Here is a 16,270-nt window from a genome sequence, read left to right on the forward strand (position 1 = left end):
GGCTTAGGAAACTCAACAGTGTCTCCAGCTGAATGGGTGGGTACCAAGAAATTGACAAACATTTCTCACAAATAGTTTAAATTACTGCCACTGAAAACAAAAAAAAATCACAAAGTATTTTGGGAATAAAACATGGGGAAAGGTTTTCTCTGGAATCAAAAGGCTGCTAGATCACTGCTCTAGGATATTAAGTCTCTAAACTATAATAAGAATAAAATATAATAGATGGAAAGCACAGAGCTTTCACCTTTGATTATATAGTTACTTGTGTTTACAAAATAATACATAATGAACTCTACATAATATGAACTCTACATAATATGTAAGTGTGTACATGTCTGTGTGTGTTAACAGACGGAATCCAACCGGGCTTACTAAGTGAAATAGATTACAAGGAAATCATGCCACTTGCCATATGCTCACAATTGTTATTTCTTTCCTTTATTTGTTGTTTTATCATTTGTTCTGTATTTTTAATTAATTCTTTTTTTTTTTTTTAAACAGAAGACAAAGCCCTTATTTGGAAGTGATGTAAAAACAAAGGACTGAATCTGAGAGTCACGCTTTGCTGACCAAGATCCAGAAGTAAGCTGTTTGTTTTAGGGTAGACAGGGTTTGAAGCATCTGGGGAAAAGCATGTAAGGGGAAGCATTCAACATCTTCTGAAGCTGAGCCATGAATACCATGTAAACAAGTCAGGAAAACAATGTATTGTACATTAAAAAGCACATTTTCTCATCTGCAAGTTTTATGTTGCTTTTGTTTTGGAGGTATAGATATATACATCTCCTTAGGAAATGACAGATGCTCTATAACTAAGCTGTTATACTCAGAGTGTTGTCCATGGGTGAGCATCATTGGTGTTTCCTGAGAGCCTGTCAGAAATGCATAATCTCAGGCCCCACCCTAGACCTACTGAATCAGAATCTGCATTTTAACCCAGGTGACTCAGGCTCATTAAATTTCAAGAAGCACAACTGTGAAAAAACAATTGCACTTGACTTTCTATAGCATTCAGGGACCCCTTTCACACCCAAGGATCCTGCATGTGCCAAGCATTGTTCTAAGAGTTTCATATAATTATTCTCAGTGTATCTCACCCTGGTCACACATTAGAATTACCCAGAGAGAATTTTTTAAACAAGATTATCAGGCCCTACTCCAGATAACATAATTTAATTAGTCTGAGACAGGGTCTGAGCAAAGGTCTTTTTAAGCTCTCCTGATAGATCAAATATGCAGTCAAGGTTGGAACAAATTGCATTATCCCATTTAATTTTTACCTGCAAACATAAAGGTGCGTATGATTACATTTGCAGAGGAGCTTGCTCATGGTTGCAAAACATGCATTTAAACTCGTCTTTCTGATTTCGAACGCTCACGCTTGCCGTTTAAATCTACCAAAGTGTTGGGGACCTTCATGCCATCCGATTGCAAGCTCCCCATGTGTGATTATCCCAACATGCTATACTCTGTTGGAAAGTCTCTGAGAGAGAGGAGAAAAGAGAGTGGACTCTGGGACCTTAAGGTTGGGCAAGGCTAGGATAGAAAGATGAAGAACCATACAACTGCTTCTCCACAAAAACAGCCCGGCCCGGTGCTGAACCCACTGAGAGTATTCAACAGACCAAGAACGGGCTGGTGAGTCACAGGGGGGAGGTGTGGATCTACACACACGATCCCAAATTCGATTAGCACATGAGTTTCCAAGAGACAACCAGGTGTGTTTACAAAAGTACCCTGGCAAACACATGAAAGGATGCTCAACATCATTAATCATTAGAGAAATGCAAATCAAAACTACAATGAGATATCATCTCACACCAGACAGAATGGCCATCATCAAAAAATCTACAAACAATAAATGCTGGAGAGGGTGTGGAGAAAAGGGAACCCTCTTGCACTGTTGGTGGGAATGTGAATTGATACAGACACTATGGAGAACAGTATGGAGGTTCCTCAAAAAACTAAAAATAGAACTACCATATGACCCAGCAATCCCGCTACTGGGTATATACCCTGAGAAAACCATAATTCGAAAAGAGTCACGTAACCACAATGTTCATTGCAGCTCTATTTACAATAGCCAGGACATGGAAGCAACCTAAGTGTCCATCAACAGAAGAATGGATAAAGAAGATGTGGTATATATATACAATGGAATATTACTCAGCCGTAAAAAGAAACAAAATTGAGTTATTTGTAGTGAGGTGGATGGACCTAGAGTCTGTCATAAAGAGTAAAGTAAGTCAGAAAGAGAAAAACAAATACAGTATACTAACACATATATATGGAATCTAAAAAAAAAAAGGTCATGAAGAACCTTATTTTATAAAGGAATAAAGACGCAGACCTACTAGAGAATGGACTTGAGGACACGTGGAGGGGAAAGGGTAAGCTGGAACAAAGTGAGAGAGTGGCATGGACATATATACACTATCAAATGTAAAACAGATAGCTAGTAGGAAGAAGCCACATAGCACAGGGAGATCAGCTCGGTGCTTTGTGACCACCTAGAGGGGTGGGATAGGGAGGGTGGGAGGGAGGGAGGCGCAAGAGGGAGGAGATATGGGGATATATGTATAGCTGATTCACTTTGTTATAAAGCAGAAACTAACACACCATTTTAAAGCAATTATACTCCAATAAAGATGTTTAAAAAAAAAAAAGTACCCTGGGCACAGCCTCTGGACCAAGTAACCTACCCTTTGTGGGCTGCTCTATCACTGCAGTCCCATCAACACACGTGCGAGCAAAAGATAGCCTGAAATTTCAACTGATTATACCAACATGGGATGACCAGTCAGAGGCTAATGTGTGGAATGTTCCTACAGAGTCAGGGAGGATGTGAGTCATGACTTCACGCATCATTTAAACAAGGCATGTGTAGATTCTTTTAAGCATTTGCCATAAATGGCTCCTTATAACACCATCTGTTCACTTTAGGTACAAGAAATATTATAAGATCATTCTTGTTACATAGATTTCCAGTTTGCAGTTTTGAAAAGCGTTTCTCCTATCTTTTGAAAAATGTGCAAATAAGTAAGAAGAAATGGGCATTTTCTTTTACAAACTATACTTGCAATGGTGTTAAGACAATCTCTCTGTCAGCTGGCCCGACTCCAGGGACTGGGTCTCTCTCAGGGAGCACTGAAAATCCTAGTATAATCCTAAAATGTGGATGTTGACTTTGAAAGTCTAATTTAACTGACAGGTGTGTGAAATGGCACATAGAAAACTCCCCATTGGGGACAGTAAAAATGCTGGGGAGTAACAGTTAAGGAGAATGACAATGACATAACCTCACTTATTTTCTCATTATATATGATCCTTTTCTAACACAGAAATTTATTTTTGTGATACGTAAGATTGTACTCACATTTATAAACACCTGTTTTTAAAGTAAATGTCAAAATTACACAGACTGGAAAGTCTGCCTTCTGGGAAAAACTGACATATAACACACATTACTTCTGTGGGGCGGGGGGGGGGGGGGGGGGAAGCAACCCTCTCTTTAAATGGGAGATGGCAGTGTTCTACCTTTGAACTATGGATATATTAACTTCAAGCCAATGAAATTCTGAAAAGAAAACACAGTGATGAGAAAAATCATAATGCTGAAAGAGTTTAATAATTTGTTCTATTTTGCATATAAATTCTGTGTATGCTAATGTCTGACTTCACTCAATGTCACATTAATCAAAGGTCACAATGTTTTAAAGCACTAAGATTTTAGCATTACTTCAGGATAAGAGAAGAATAAGAAAATAACTAAGTTTGCAAATATGAAGAAAAACTTTAGTTTTATTTTAGGGATCCTCTGCCTGAATGTGCAGTTCTGAAAAAGCTGCTATTTTAAGTAAATGATAAACCCCTTATCTCTTGGCTCATGGAGCTTCATGTTCACTGAGTCTAGAGAAGTTGATACCATTTGCAGGGTCCAGGAAGAGGGAGTCAGATTACGAGCGGTGAGCACCTGCGTCCTCTGCGCAATTCAGAGGCGCTCTGCCCCCTGGTGGACTGTTCAAGCATAGGCTTTGAGAAAGGGTTTGGAAGCCTCATTTCCCGCCCCCTTCTCCTACTGGCCTCTTCTCATCTGAAAACTCCAGTAGAAGCCCCAAGTTGAAAGCTTTTGCCCATTCGTTTCGGTTAAAAATTTCCTTTGATATAATAATAAAAACCCTCGGCTACCTAATCAGCCCTGCACGGCTAAAATAAGAACTATATGAGATCAACGCGTTATCGTTGGTTATCATGGCTTTCCATAGGTAAGAAAAAAGCAGAGAAGTGGAAAATGAGACACTGAGGAGAGACGTGGAAGCGGTGAGGGCCTTTGGAGTCTGGGAAACAACTGGAAATCTCTGGACAATAAAGAGAAAAGAGAGCTTTAAAATGACTGAGAGGGGCTTCCCTGGCGGCGCAGTAGTTGAGAATCCGCCTGCTAATGCAAGGGACACGGGTTCGAGCTCTGGTCTGGGAAGATCCCACATGCCACGGAGCAACTAGGCCCATGCGCCACAACTACTGAGCCTGCGCGTCTGGAGCCTGTGCTCCGCAACAACAGAGGCCGCGATAGTGAGAGGGCCGCGCACCGCGATGAAGAGTGGCCCCCGCTCGCCGCAACTAGAGAAAGTCCTCACACAGAAACGAAGACCCAACACAGCCAAAAATAAATAAATAAATAAAAAAGCCAAGCATTTGAAGCCCTTTAAAAAAAAAAAAAAAAAATGACAGAGAGGGTGCTCCAGGAAATGAGGTGCTCCAGGAAATGAAATGTTCGGCAGTTCCCTCTGGGCCAGCAGAACCACAGCAAACCGTCTCTTCTGCTCCCTTTCGGCCTCTTGGCTGTGTGTCGCCAGCCCAGGGGGTAAGTCTGAAAGGCTCCAAGCCTCAGTTGCTTCTAGCTTAGCCATGTTTCTCCCATTTGGGCTAGTTTGGTCTTCCCCAGTGCAAGCTTTCTCAAATAGCCCTCAAGGTTTTCTCAGCTACAGGTGCCCTGCACCCACAAAGAAGGCCGTGACAAAATCATGGCTAAAGAGGAAGCATCCTCTGCTGAGAGCTTAGAAATCTTGATAAGCGCTTTACGTGTACAGGCTCTAAGCCTTTGCAACAAAGCGCAAACCACACAGCGATAACAAGCTCTATGTGCAGCTCAAACCTAGAACTTCCCGATTCCAAAAGCTATGTTTTCTGTCTACTTCTCCAGTGCTCAGATAGGTTGGTCTCCTCCTCTTAGGTCTCCCCCAGGCCTGCTTCTGACTCAGGTCCTCCCTTTCCTTTTTCTGTATTTCAAGCACCATGTAGTACCTTGGAATCTAATTCCCCAGCCTAGAGACTAAACATTCCTTCTAAGAATGCTGATCTGGAAAACCCCTGGGATAGTGGAACTGACTTGCCCTCTTTGCAGACTGTGTCTAATTCCTTTTAAAATCTTCCTCCGGATATAAACTAAATCCCTCAAATTGTGGCAGTACTTGTACCAGAGTATCATTTGTCATCAGCTTTTCTCTCTTGAAGGTTCAAACTCCTAATTGCAACCCAGAATCCAGTGAACCAGTCTTTCCATAATAATAGAATTACCACCCAATGCTTTTTAGGACACAAAAAAGGACTTTTATTTCATTATTTTCCTAAACTTCATTTTGAATTACACATGTTTTGAAAGGTGGAAAAGGCAATCTGCAGTCACATTAACTCCATCAAATACACATAATCTGAGTTTTTGCTGCTTCAGTGAATTACAGTCCACTCAGGGTTTCCTGACGCAAGAAGATAATACTAAGATAATAGAGAGGAAGAATGAAGAAGATTGGTCTGTAGAAAATGTGTTGAAGTCAATAACTTCATTCATAGGTGCAGTGTCCATTCTTAGAAAGGAAACTCTAAAATTCCTAGAAACACAAGACAATATTGGTATTTGGGGATGAACACACATTCATATATTTGTGTGAAATTCTGTGCAGTTCAACAGTATGGAAAATGTTATTTGTTACCACAGCCAATGAAAATATACTTTCATTTCTATGACGGTTAAATATTTCCATCTCCCATATAATGTTCTGCAAAAAAGCCACACTATGCTATAGGCAGCAGTAACTGAAAAGGCGCTTAACAGTCTTAACTACATACCCCTAGGATGAAAAATACACTTTGCATAATCGTGCGATGGTGGATGAGAAGTCTGGATCTCTTATAACTACAAGGGTTTACAAGCTTCTACTTCATACAGTATGACCCCAATCCAGCCAAATAGTCAAGCAAAAATTTAGGTAGGTCATCTATAAGTGGCAAACAACCCGTTTGACTAAATTGACCATGTTTTGTTAATAGGAGGACACAATCATTGCAGGTGCCCTATACAGAAATTACTTGTAAATGGCTATTGGTTTCAATTAATTTTGCCCTCTTAGGCTCCTAGAAGTTGGCTTAATTGCTTCTTAGGCCCAAGAAAAAGCCTTAACAAAAAGACAAACATATTAATAACATAAAAATAAATATCACGCTCTGTGCACAGTCTTCTCGGTAGTAAGCTAGATTTCTCCATGGGAGAAATGTCACAAAAAATGAACAGACAGACGTGGGGATACAGCAGAAATTTAGGATTACCTAATGCCTACAATTTTCTCTTACTCCAGTGACAGGTGTCAATGTTGATCAAAATTTTCTTTTGTACTTAGTTTACGTGTGAATCTTGGAACAGGATATTTTCAAGAGTCATTACGCCAGAGTAAAGGGCTGCACAGCAGGGAAGCAGTGTACTTCAGCTCAGTACATCTATTGTCTGACAGTCTGGACTGGGGAGCTTCAAGCAGGGAGTGAATCCATTTTACAAAGACAACTTGTTTCTGCAGACAAAAGGTATCACCTGCAGAAAGCTCTCTAAAGAACGGAGTGTGAATCTTCTTTGGCATAATAAATGTTCCACAGACATTCATTTTTCATGCAGGTAATCCTTGGGGGCTACTCCATTTTATTCAGATCATGCGTATTTCATCTATTAGCGTGTGATCTTGCCCTGTGTCGGGGAGTCCTCAGAGTGAATTTGAGATAACAACTAAGTATTTTTAGAATTTGAAAAAAAAAAGAGATAAATGTAAAGTATTACTGATAGTATGTATTTTCATTGAAGTGTCAGGTCAATGACAAATTTCCAAGGTTCAAAAGCTTGTTAGTTCCCTGGTTGCCCAGTAAGTCTGAGGTTTGGTTCCGTGAGTTACAGGAAAACAGGCTCAACGTTAGCTTCTCTAAGCTTTTTGAAAGTCCTTGCATGTCCTTTTCTAATTTGTTCCTACTCAAACTTCAATAGCAAGGGAAAAGAAACAGGTTTTTATCTTTAACATGGTTTTTAGAGGTTTTACTATTTTGAAGATTTTTGGAGAAAGGAGCTAGTTCTATTGGTTACTTTACATGTTAGCACACAAAGGAATTACAGATGGGAAGGAGAGTGCAAATGACTGTCAGAAAAAAGTCTCATGCATTTAAGATTTTTTACAAGTCGAAATATACATCCTCCTGTTGCCACCCATTCCTTAGGTGTATAAGAACCATTTCCATCTCATCTGTCTCCTTCATTGCTCACTCAATTGGGATTAAAAATACTTTTCTTGCAAAGGAACTTATATATCTTGTACCCATCAGTTTCATCAGTGGCGTTAATAAGAAATATAGCAGCAGCTTGGGTTGAGTCACCCATCATAGCCCCCATTTCTGGGGATTTCATGGTGTAAAATGACAGGTACATGAAATGAGGAGGAAAAAGCAATCTGCAGACTTTGGCACTAGCACACGTAACATTTTGTTTGAGTTGTTAAGGAATGAGGTTTGACAATCACTACACAGGAATTACAAAATTAGAGATCTGCAGACAACAAACAATCATAGGCATTGGTTTTCAGCTTAATGCCCCCATCCACCCCCCACCCCATATAGTTTCAATTATAATAAAAATAGAGATCTCAACATCAGAATTTTGCTGTTAACTCTTCAAGCCACACGTAGGGTTTGAAGCACCAAATCCACAAGTTTCTCCAATCAAGTTTAAATGAACAAAAACTGAATGAAGACTGAAGGGTGCCAAAGTAACTGTTCTTAAGCGAAGCTGTAACACAAAGTTCTCCCCCAAACACAGGGTATTAGTGTCTAGTTCAAGTACTGCCAGGCTGTATGTAGATCATGTCTCAGACAGGCTCCAGACAAGAACGACAAGTACTTCTGGTTCTAGGGGGCATCATCTGTGATACCAAAGCAGGGCAGGGATCCCTTTTCCATCATCGATTTTCTGAAAGTTGCAACCCCCCTTGCGATGGGCCGTGGCAGGGTCGGTGCTGAAACTGGGGTTTGAGGGGAGAAAGTGAGCCCCCTCCTCAGCTGTTTGAACAGTTCTCCTTTAGAGCTCTCGCAGGGCTGTCCTGGCTTCTCAGGATCCATTGCCCTTGCTCAGAAGAGAGCCTCACTCCGACCCAGTAACAGTCAAAGAGTCGACCTACCTGTGGAACCAGACACAGCATGGTCCCCCAAAGGCCGCTTAGGCGACCCCACTGCAGTGGACAAGTCAGCTTGTGCACTTAAAGCGTATCAGTTTATGGAGCGCTTGTTTGAAGTCCTCGTTGGACATGGTATAGATGATGGGGTTGATGAGGGAGTTGACATAGCCCAGCCACGTGAAGAAGTCAAAGATGGCCTGGTGGAACCAGCAGGCACCCTTGCAGATAGGCATCACCAGGGAGATGATGAAGAAGGGCAGCCAACACACGATGAACGCTCCCAAAATGATTCCCAGGGTCTTGGTGGCTTTGCGCTCCCTAGCGGCCATGAGTTTCTTCTTCTCCAGCAGGGCGTCGGAGACTCGCACTTTGACTTGGTTCACGTGCACAGGAGACCCCGATTCGCTGGGTAAGTCTGCAGCCCGCGAATTAATGGAGGTGACGGAAGACGTGGACCCGGGCGAGTCAGTAACCAGCTGGGCTCGGGTCAGACGCTTGCCGGTTCTGTTGGGCGTCTGTTTCAAAATCCGGGAGCGGGCTTCCACGTAGATGCGGCCATAGAGGGCGATGAGCAGCAGGGTGGGGAAGTAGAAAGCGCCCACCGTGGAGTAGACAGTGTAGAGGATGTGATCTGTGTTCACCACGCAGTTCGACACCTCCTCCTCGGCTTTGGCCTGACGCCAGAGGAAGGGCGGCAGCGAGATGGAGATGGAGAAGACCCACACGAGCGCGATCATGACCGCCGCCCTCTTGGGAGTCCTTTTAGCCGAGTACTCCACGGCGTCCGTGATCGCCCAGTAGCGGTCCAGGGCGATGACACAGAGGTGCAAAATGGAAGCAGTGCAACAGGTGATGTCCGATGACAGCCAGAAGTCGCACACCACCTGGCCCAGCGTCCAGCGTCCCGTGACCGTGTACATGGTGCTGACGGGCATGACCAGGATGGATACCAGCAGGTCGGTGACCGCCAGGGAGGCGATCAGGTAGTTGGCGGGGGTATGCAGCTTCCGCGTCCGGTACACAGTGGCGATCACAAACGCATTGGAGAGCGTGGTGGCCAAGGTGAAGAGCGCCAGCAGCACGACCAGTACTACTTTCCAGGGCAGGGCTATGGAGTCCTGGTAAATGTAGCTCTCGGCGCTGCAGTTGTGGGAGGGAGCAGCAGAGACGTTGGCTTGCGAAAGCCCCGTCTGGGAGCTCACGGACAGCGGCGGGGCACACTGAGCGCCCGCTTCCTCCATGTCTCTCCAAGCGCAGCTCTCGGGCATGGAGCGACGAGGACGAGGAAAGGACCGCTGAAGGGACCAGAGTCTTGTCCCCTGGTGGCTAGTCGGATCCGTGGGTTCCTCAATTACTCCTCCACCCAGGTTCCCAGGTGAACCTAGAGGTCAAGGGCGAGGCAGACGAGGCCGGCGGGCGCGTCCCCTGCACTTCGGGGCGCCCGTCGCTGCCGCCGCGTTTCTGGCTGTTCCTCTCTACGCCCCGTCTTAGCCCCGGGTTGCTAAGGGCTGGTCCACAGAGCCCCGCTGCGCTCCGGCTCCCACCGGGGCGTCTAGAGGAGGAGGCTGTGGTTTTGTTTGAGGAGGGAGCATCGGCCAGGTGGGAGGTCTTACCCCGGTTGCTCGGGGCTAAGCGTCTCCTAAACCGGGCGCTCCGGGATCTGCAGACTCGGCCCGCACGAGTTTCCTAGCTGTCGAGACCACATCTTGCAGGCCAGCGAGAGGTCCTGATCTTGCATTCCCGCCCTCCTCCCCAGGCTGGGGCAGTTTTCCTGCGGCGGCCGCGGTCGCCAGAGCTGGGCGGGGTGAAATCTGGGAGCCGCGCTGCGCCGCGCCTCGCGCCGGAGCTCTGCCCGCCCTTCTTTTCACGCGCTGGCCACTCCGGCGAGCTGCCCCGCGGAGAAGGGGCCGCAAGAGGTGGGACTCGGGGGCTGGGGCTGCGGCTGCTCGCGCCGCGCCGCCGCCGCCACCTCGGTCCCACGGGCGCCGCTCGGAGCCATGCCGCTGGGCGCACGGGTCTGGGGGACCTGGCGCAGCGGGCGGGGAAGGGGCAGGTGTCTGGGGGAGCTGCAGGGACGCGGCATACGCCGGTCCGGGAGGAGCGTGTGAGTGGCGGAGCGGTCGGGCTCCTTTTATAGAGTCCAGGTCCGGTCCGCCGGAGCCGTGCAACTCTTGGCGTGCGGCGAGTGCCAACGCCGGCTCCCCAACACCTTCCCTTTTCCTCTCTCCCTCCCTCCTATCCTCCCGCCCGGTTCTCCTCCCCGCCAAGGAAGCTCCCGCCGGGTCCTATCGCCGTCTTCTCCAGGTCCCATCCCCTGGCCCCTCTCCCAATCCGAACACCCGGGAGCCGCGGTTCTGGCCGGAATGGGGTTGAGGGCGTCCTGTCCATGCTTCTATCTTCTTCCGAGCTTGCTGCACGCCCCTCCAGTTACACTCGCACCCTCAGCCGCGGGCACGTGCACAGCCTCACTAGGCTCCTTACTAGGTCCCTTACTAGGCTCCTAAGTACCGTCCCCCCCACCCCACCCCACCCCGACCCCAGTAGGCCCGGCCAGCGCTAGGTGGAGCCAGCCGCAGTCTCTGACCTCTCCACTCTGGAATTTTATCCAGCCCTGCGGGCCACACCCAAGTTAGAAGGAGGCGCCAGTAATATCGCCTTAGAAGGAAATGGCCAATACTGCATTTTATACTTCGGGATTCAAGTCATAAACTCTCGGTACAATACAAACTAATTTTTCATATCTGATTTTAGGAATCTGTGCTTTCCATTTAATCCCTCCCCTTTAACTGTGAGTCGACAGGAAAGAAGAGAGAGAGAGAAAAAAACTGCAAAAATGTACAAGTATCACAAACACAAGCACACTGTGAAATTAAACCGTCCGCTCCACCCTCCCACTTCAGCCTCTCAGCAGTTCAGTGTCTCAGGAAAACAGTTTGCAGTGAGCGCGCTCGCTCCTACAGCCCGTCTAGAGAGGTCATCAGACTTCAAGAAACAAACGGGCTCTGGGACCACGACCACCAGCACCATCCGTGCGCCTCCTTCGGCTTCAACAAATACATCGGGGTATCACCCATACGCGGCTCCAAGCAATACCAGTACCTCGGTCCCATGACCCCGGAGCAGGTGCTCTGTACCCGTTCCTCCTCCATCCCTAACAGAAACACATGTAGAGTAGAAGTACAAGTCAGAGAACATTTAAAGAAAAGTACCAGGAAAGGACACCGTATTTTCAACCGTGAGAGCTAAGTGATCCCAACTGCGAGTTCCAAGCGTCTAGCTCCGTGTTTGGCAGCTAGAGTGCATTCAATAAAAACGACCTTATAATTGCACTTATCAGGATAAGTGTAAGCACATTTTAAAGAGAATTATTCAGTTTGGGGCCGGAGATTATCTTGCCCGTTCAGTTTAGAAGAGTCATTGAGATCCTTCGAAAGAAGAGCTTTTTACCCAAGGTGACACAACCCTAACCCCAGTTCCCTTGATTCCCGCGTCTCTAAGCCAACCAGACGGGCAAAAAATCTAGTGCCTGCTCTATGCTGGGAATTCTTCTAGGCACCTGGGTTGTAAAGGCCAATGGGGTAGACCCAGACCCAGTTTTCAAGCAGTTTACATTCTAGAAGAGGCAGGCATGCAATAATAACATGAACAGGTAAATAATTAGCATACTTTCATATAGCGTTAAGTGTTATGAAGAAAATAAAACACATTCATGTCTTGAGAGTGAGGGTCCTTCTTTAGGTGGAAATTCTCCAAAATCGTCCTCTGGCTGCAGTCTGGGCTGCAGCAGCCAAGCTGGGTATAAAGGCACCGCCCTCTCTGGCCTCTCCTGCCTTCCCTAGTGCCCAGCATCGCTCCGGTAAATTTAAGCGTCATTTGCACCGCATCTTAAGGGGTCCTGCCCATCCTTCCACCCCACCCACCTACATCAGGCCGCTGGCGAGTTAACTTATTTTGCAAACTGCAGAGCTCTCTTAGAAACCGCAGCAAAGGAAAGCGAAGCAGGCGAGCCTAAACCACTAGGCGGAGGCGTTAGTCAGGACGGAGCAAAAGTGGGTGTGGGCGCTGGGGGCAGGCGGCGTGAGGGGAACGGGCAGGAAACCGTTTTCCCGCTACCTTAGGGGAGCGGGGCAAGGTTAGAGAGAACTGCTGAAGGGATGCGGGGAAGAGGAAGGCAAAGAGGAATGCTAGAGGCTGCAAGCAGCCTTTCCTTTTGCAATTTAATTGCTCCTCCTCGGGCTTGGCTTTAGCGAAGTGGGGAACCTGTGGATTTCTCCAGCCACGCCTTCGCTGCTTCGCGAGTCCCGGACCCTGAGTGCAATCTACCACCACTGGGAGGAGTTTGATTTTTCCTCCTTTGGTTAAGAATTTGCGTGAACACACCCAGCCATCACACGGATGGGATTTTGGCAGAATTTAGTGGAGAACCGTCCTTCATTAACTTGGCTCCCTTGTTTCACTCACTTTTTTTTTGCACTTAAAAACATATAAAATATAGATATTTGCACATGAGTGCATGTTTGTGAAACACTCCAGAGACCAGGAAATCTTTAAAGTCGCCTCTGCCAGGGTCGCCCCTGCGGAGGAGGGTCCCTTGGCCGCTCTGCAGTCCGCAGCCGCGCTGGGCAACGTCCCTTCAAGTCTGCAGGAAATTCAGCCGACACAGACTCAGCTGGAGGGGCAAAGAGGGAACCGAGGTGGGGTACTGAGCTTCTGCTTGACTACCGGGCACTGAAACTGCGAATTAATGTGCTCCCCTCATCAGCTCCAAGCAAGCGGGGTGGCCTTGCAGCAGAAACTGGGGAGGTGGGGGATAACGCTGCAACTGCAGCGACGCCTGTGATTAGACACGAAGCCTGAGAAGGTGCTCTGCAGAGGGACCACAGAAGAATCGCCCCTCCAAGAGACCGAGCCTATGCTAGAAGGAAACGCTACCGCTGCTGCCGCGAAACACGAGGCGCGGTCCTCCGGGGTTGCAGCGCAGCGCTAACGAGACCCGACGCAGTGAAGACAAGCCCCTTCCACCTCCACGCAGCCCCAACAGACACCCGGTAGAACGTGCTGCAGCTCAGCTCTGGCTTGGCTGGAAGCCAGCCAGCCCTCTGGTCTGTGCGCTTGCAACATCCCTAGACTCTTTCCTGCATCTCCCAGAAAGAGACTTTAACTCCAGGGCACAGGAGCAAAGAACTTCCTTGTGAATTTTATCTTTGCTTTGCAGAAAGAAGAAAAAAAAAAAAAAAACCTGGAACACTCACGCTCTCGTCGCTTTGCTCTTTTGATAAAGCAAAGTGCAACTTCACACTCTGCATCCCCACCAGTTGAAAAATCCACAAGCAGTCCCTAACCACAAAGTGTGAGGACCTGGCAAGCTACTTCTTGCAGATTCTGCTTCCTCTATCTATGGCCATGTTCTTTTTTGTTTGCTTGCTTTTTTTTTTTTTTTTTTAACCTCCACCCAGGAAATGGGCAGCAGGAGGTGACCGTGAGCTCTGTACATCCTCATGCACGGTGGTAGCCTGTTTTTAGGTTTCTCTTATATTTCTTCCAGTAACGATTCCTTAAGAAGAATACTGGTAGTAATGAAAGTTACCTCTTACTTATGTCTTGCTTGAAACTATGGAGATGTTCCGATAAATGAACGTTTACATACATACAGATGTATACTTACAATTTTTGCAGACAACCTCTGGGGTTTACCAGACCTTCTGAGGCTCAGATCCCTCTCCATATTATTGACCCAACACTGGGCTTTTGACTTGGTATCCGTGTCACTGTACTTATGTGTTCTGTGCTCCTCAAGGGGTCTTTAAGCCAAATAATAAAAATGGGTGCTTTATTCTCTAAGTGCCAGGCTGGCATAAATTAATGCCTGAGAATTAGTAACTCTGCTACATGACTGTGTATGAATACAAATATTGTATAAGCTATATCTGCATTTAAAGAAGAATGCAGACAAAAATTAGAGCACGTATATATAACTTAGACATGTTCTAATGCCTGTGTCTGTAGTAACAGCCACTTTGCTACTTCCAACAGATACCCACAACAGGTAGGTTACCGCTGGTTCAAAGCTAGCCCAGTTCCAACTAGAAAAAGAGTCAGCTCCCAACTCAGATCTCAGTCATGTATTACCTCACTGAAGACCTAGGTTTTAGAAGATAATATCTAACCTAAAGCTTATAGTAACATAAGCAAGGTTGTGTGGGGGAGAAGAGCACTGATTTTTTTTTTTTTTTTTTTACAAAGAGCAGGTTTTGGCAATAATAAGAAATCACTGAATAGGAAAACAATGCCAGCAAATCCACCAAAGTTGAGAACAGCTTGCTGCCACCAGCAGGCAGTTCTGTGCAGGATGAAGTCTCTCCTAAAGAATGAAATCCAAGAATTTAATAGTGAAACTGTCCACTGGCTTAAGGAAAGAAGCAACAGAAATTGGGTTTTGCCTTATTTTCAGACTAGGAAAAATTGCATCACTGTGTGATTCTTTCCAGTTTTGCAAAAAACCAAGCCAAGCTATTTTACTGCTTCTTCATCTGTAAATAACGAGTAATAAGCACCGTCTTTTATTGAGGGCTGTGTGCTAGCTATACCTGCATGTTCCACGTGCATTCTCTCACTTAATTCCTATAACAGCACTAGCAGTGTCATGATCATCTTCATTTTCTGGATGAGGAAGCTGAAGATTAGAGAATTTAAGTAAGTCTGCCGACAGCTGGAGAATGATAGAACTAGCCTCTCTAATGTCAAGGTCCTCCTCTTTACCAACAGTCTACACCCAGTCAGCCAGGCAACTCAGCACTGGCAGCCCTTTTAACCATCCTGCCGGTGGCTTTATTTCATCTCACTTGTGAAGTGGCATCAATGCTGATAGCTATTTAAATCTCCAGAGTAGTCTTTGGTTAGGTGCCTATACATTTTTTTCTGGGGCGGGGGGGGGGGGGGGGGCGGTGGTAACGGTAAAATTCAGGTAGAGAATTGTGCACCATGATTATGTTTAGCCAGTTAATCATCACTTCCTAAGTAGCACGGTTAGGTGATCACATACCACATACCACATATTCTGAAGTCCGCAGCCCAAACAGTTTGACTTTCTTTCCTGGTCCCATTCAGTTACCTTCAGGGTTCACTTTTTTTTCTTTTCTATCTCATCTACCGTTTTTTTTTTCTCCTCTTCATTATCCTTCTCTGTCTTCTCATCCTTAATCACTTCCCCCTAAGCCTGACACACATATGCATTAAATAAAAAACAAAACAGTAAATTAAACCTTTTACAGTTTGTTTGGAATACGTTAAATACAGTGACACTCCCTGTTCTCCATTTTTAACTATGTTAATGTAAATATCAGTTAAAAAAAAAAACTAAAAAAATTGAACTGCTAAGTCTGTTGAATGTAATTAACTTTTTTCCCACCAGTGGGTCAGTCAGTGACTTAACCAAAAAAAAAAAAAAAAAAAAAAGAGGGCTTTTCCTTGAAAGGAAATTATTCAGATCAAAGTTCTTTGAAGGACATCTTATCAACCAGATATCAGCAGTTTGGCAAGTTCATCTACTAACAACTTGCCAAAACCAGGAATATAAACAAAATGAATCTAGATTCCTATGTACTAAAATTTTTGCCCTTTATGCATGAAAGAGTTCCTCCCAGCCCCACTCAGATCTTATTTGTATTTTTTAAATTTTTTTATTTTTAAAATTTTTATTGGAATATAGTTGATTTACAATGTTGTGCTAGTAATGTACAATGTGTACAGCAAAATGAATCCGTTATACATATATCCATTCTTTTCCA

The 16,270-nt window shown here is 45.6% G+C and overlaps 2 protein-coding genes across 2 annotated transcripts in view; both read right to left on the reverse strand.

Moving 5' to 3' along the window:
• The window catches only part of LOC307195229 (uncharacterized protein), a gene marked incomplete at its 5' end in the record, with an annotated part of 226,553 nt that overhangs the window by 106,177 nt on the left and 104,106 nt on the right, over positions 1 to 16,270 (reverse strand). The gene's annotated exons all lie outside the window — the stretch shown is intronic.
• On the reverse strand, positions 5,614 to 10,483 carry HTR1B (5-hydroxytryptamine receptor 1B). Its single transcript, XM_079939245.1, has one exon. The coding sequence runs from the start codon at positions 9,749 to 9,751 to the stop codon at positions 8,552 to 8,554; it is 1,200 nt and encodes a 399-aa protein (XP_079795371.1). The 5' UTR covers positions 9,752 to 10,483; the 3' UTR covers positions 5,614 to 8,551.

This window comes from Stenella coeruleoalba (assembly GCF_951394435.1).
Source record: "Stenella coeruleoalba genome assembly, chromosome: 12".
Classification (NCBI taxonomy): Eukaryota; Metazoa; Chordata; class Mammalia; order Artiodactyla; family Delphinidae; genus Stenella; species Stenella coeruleoalba.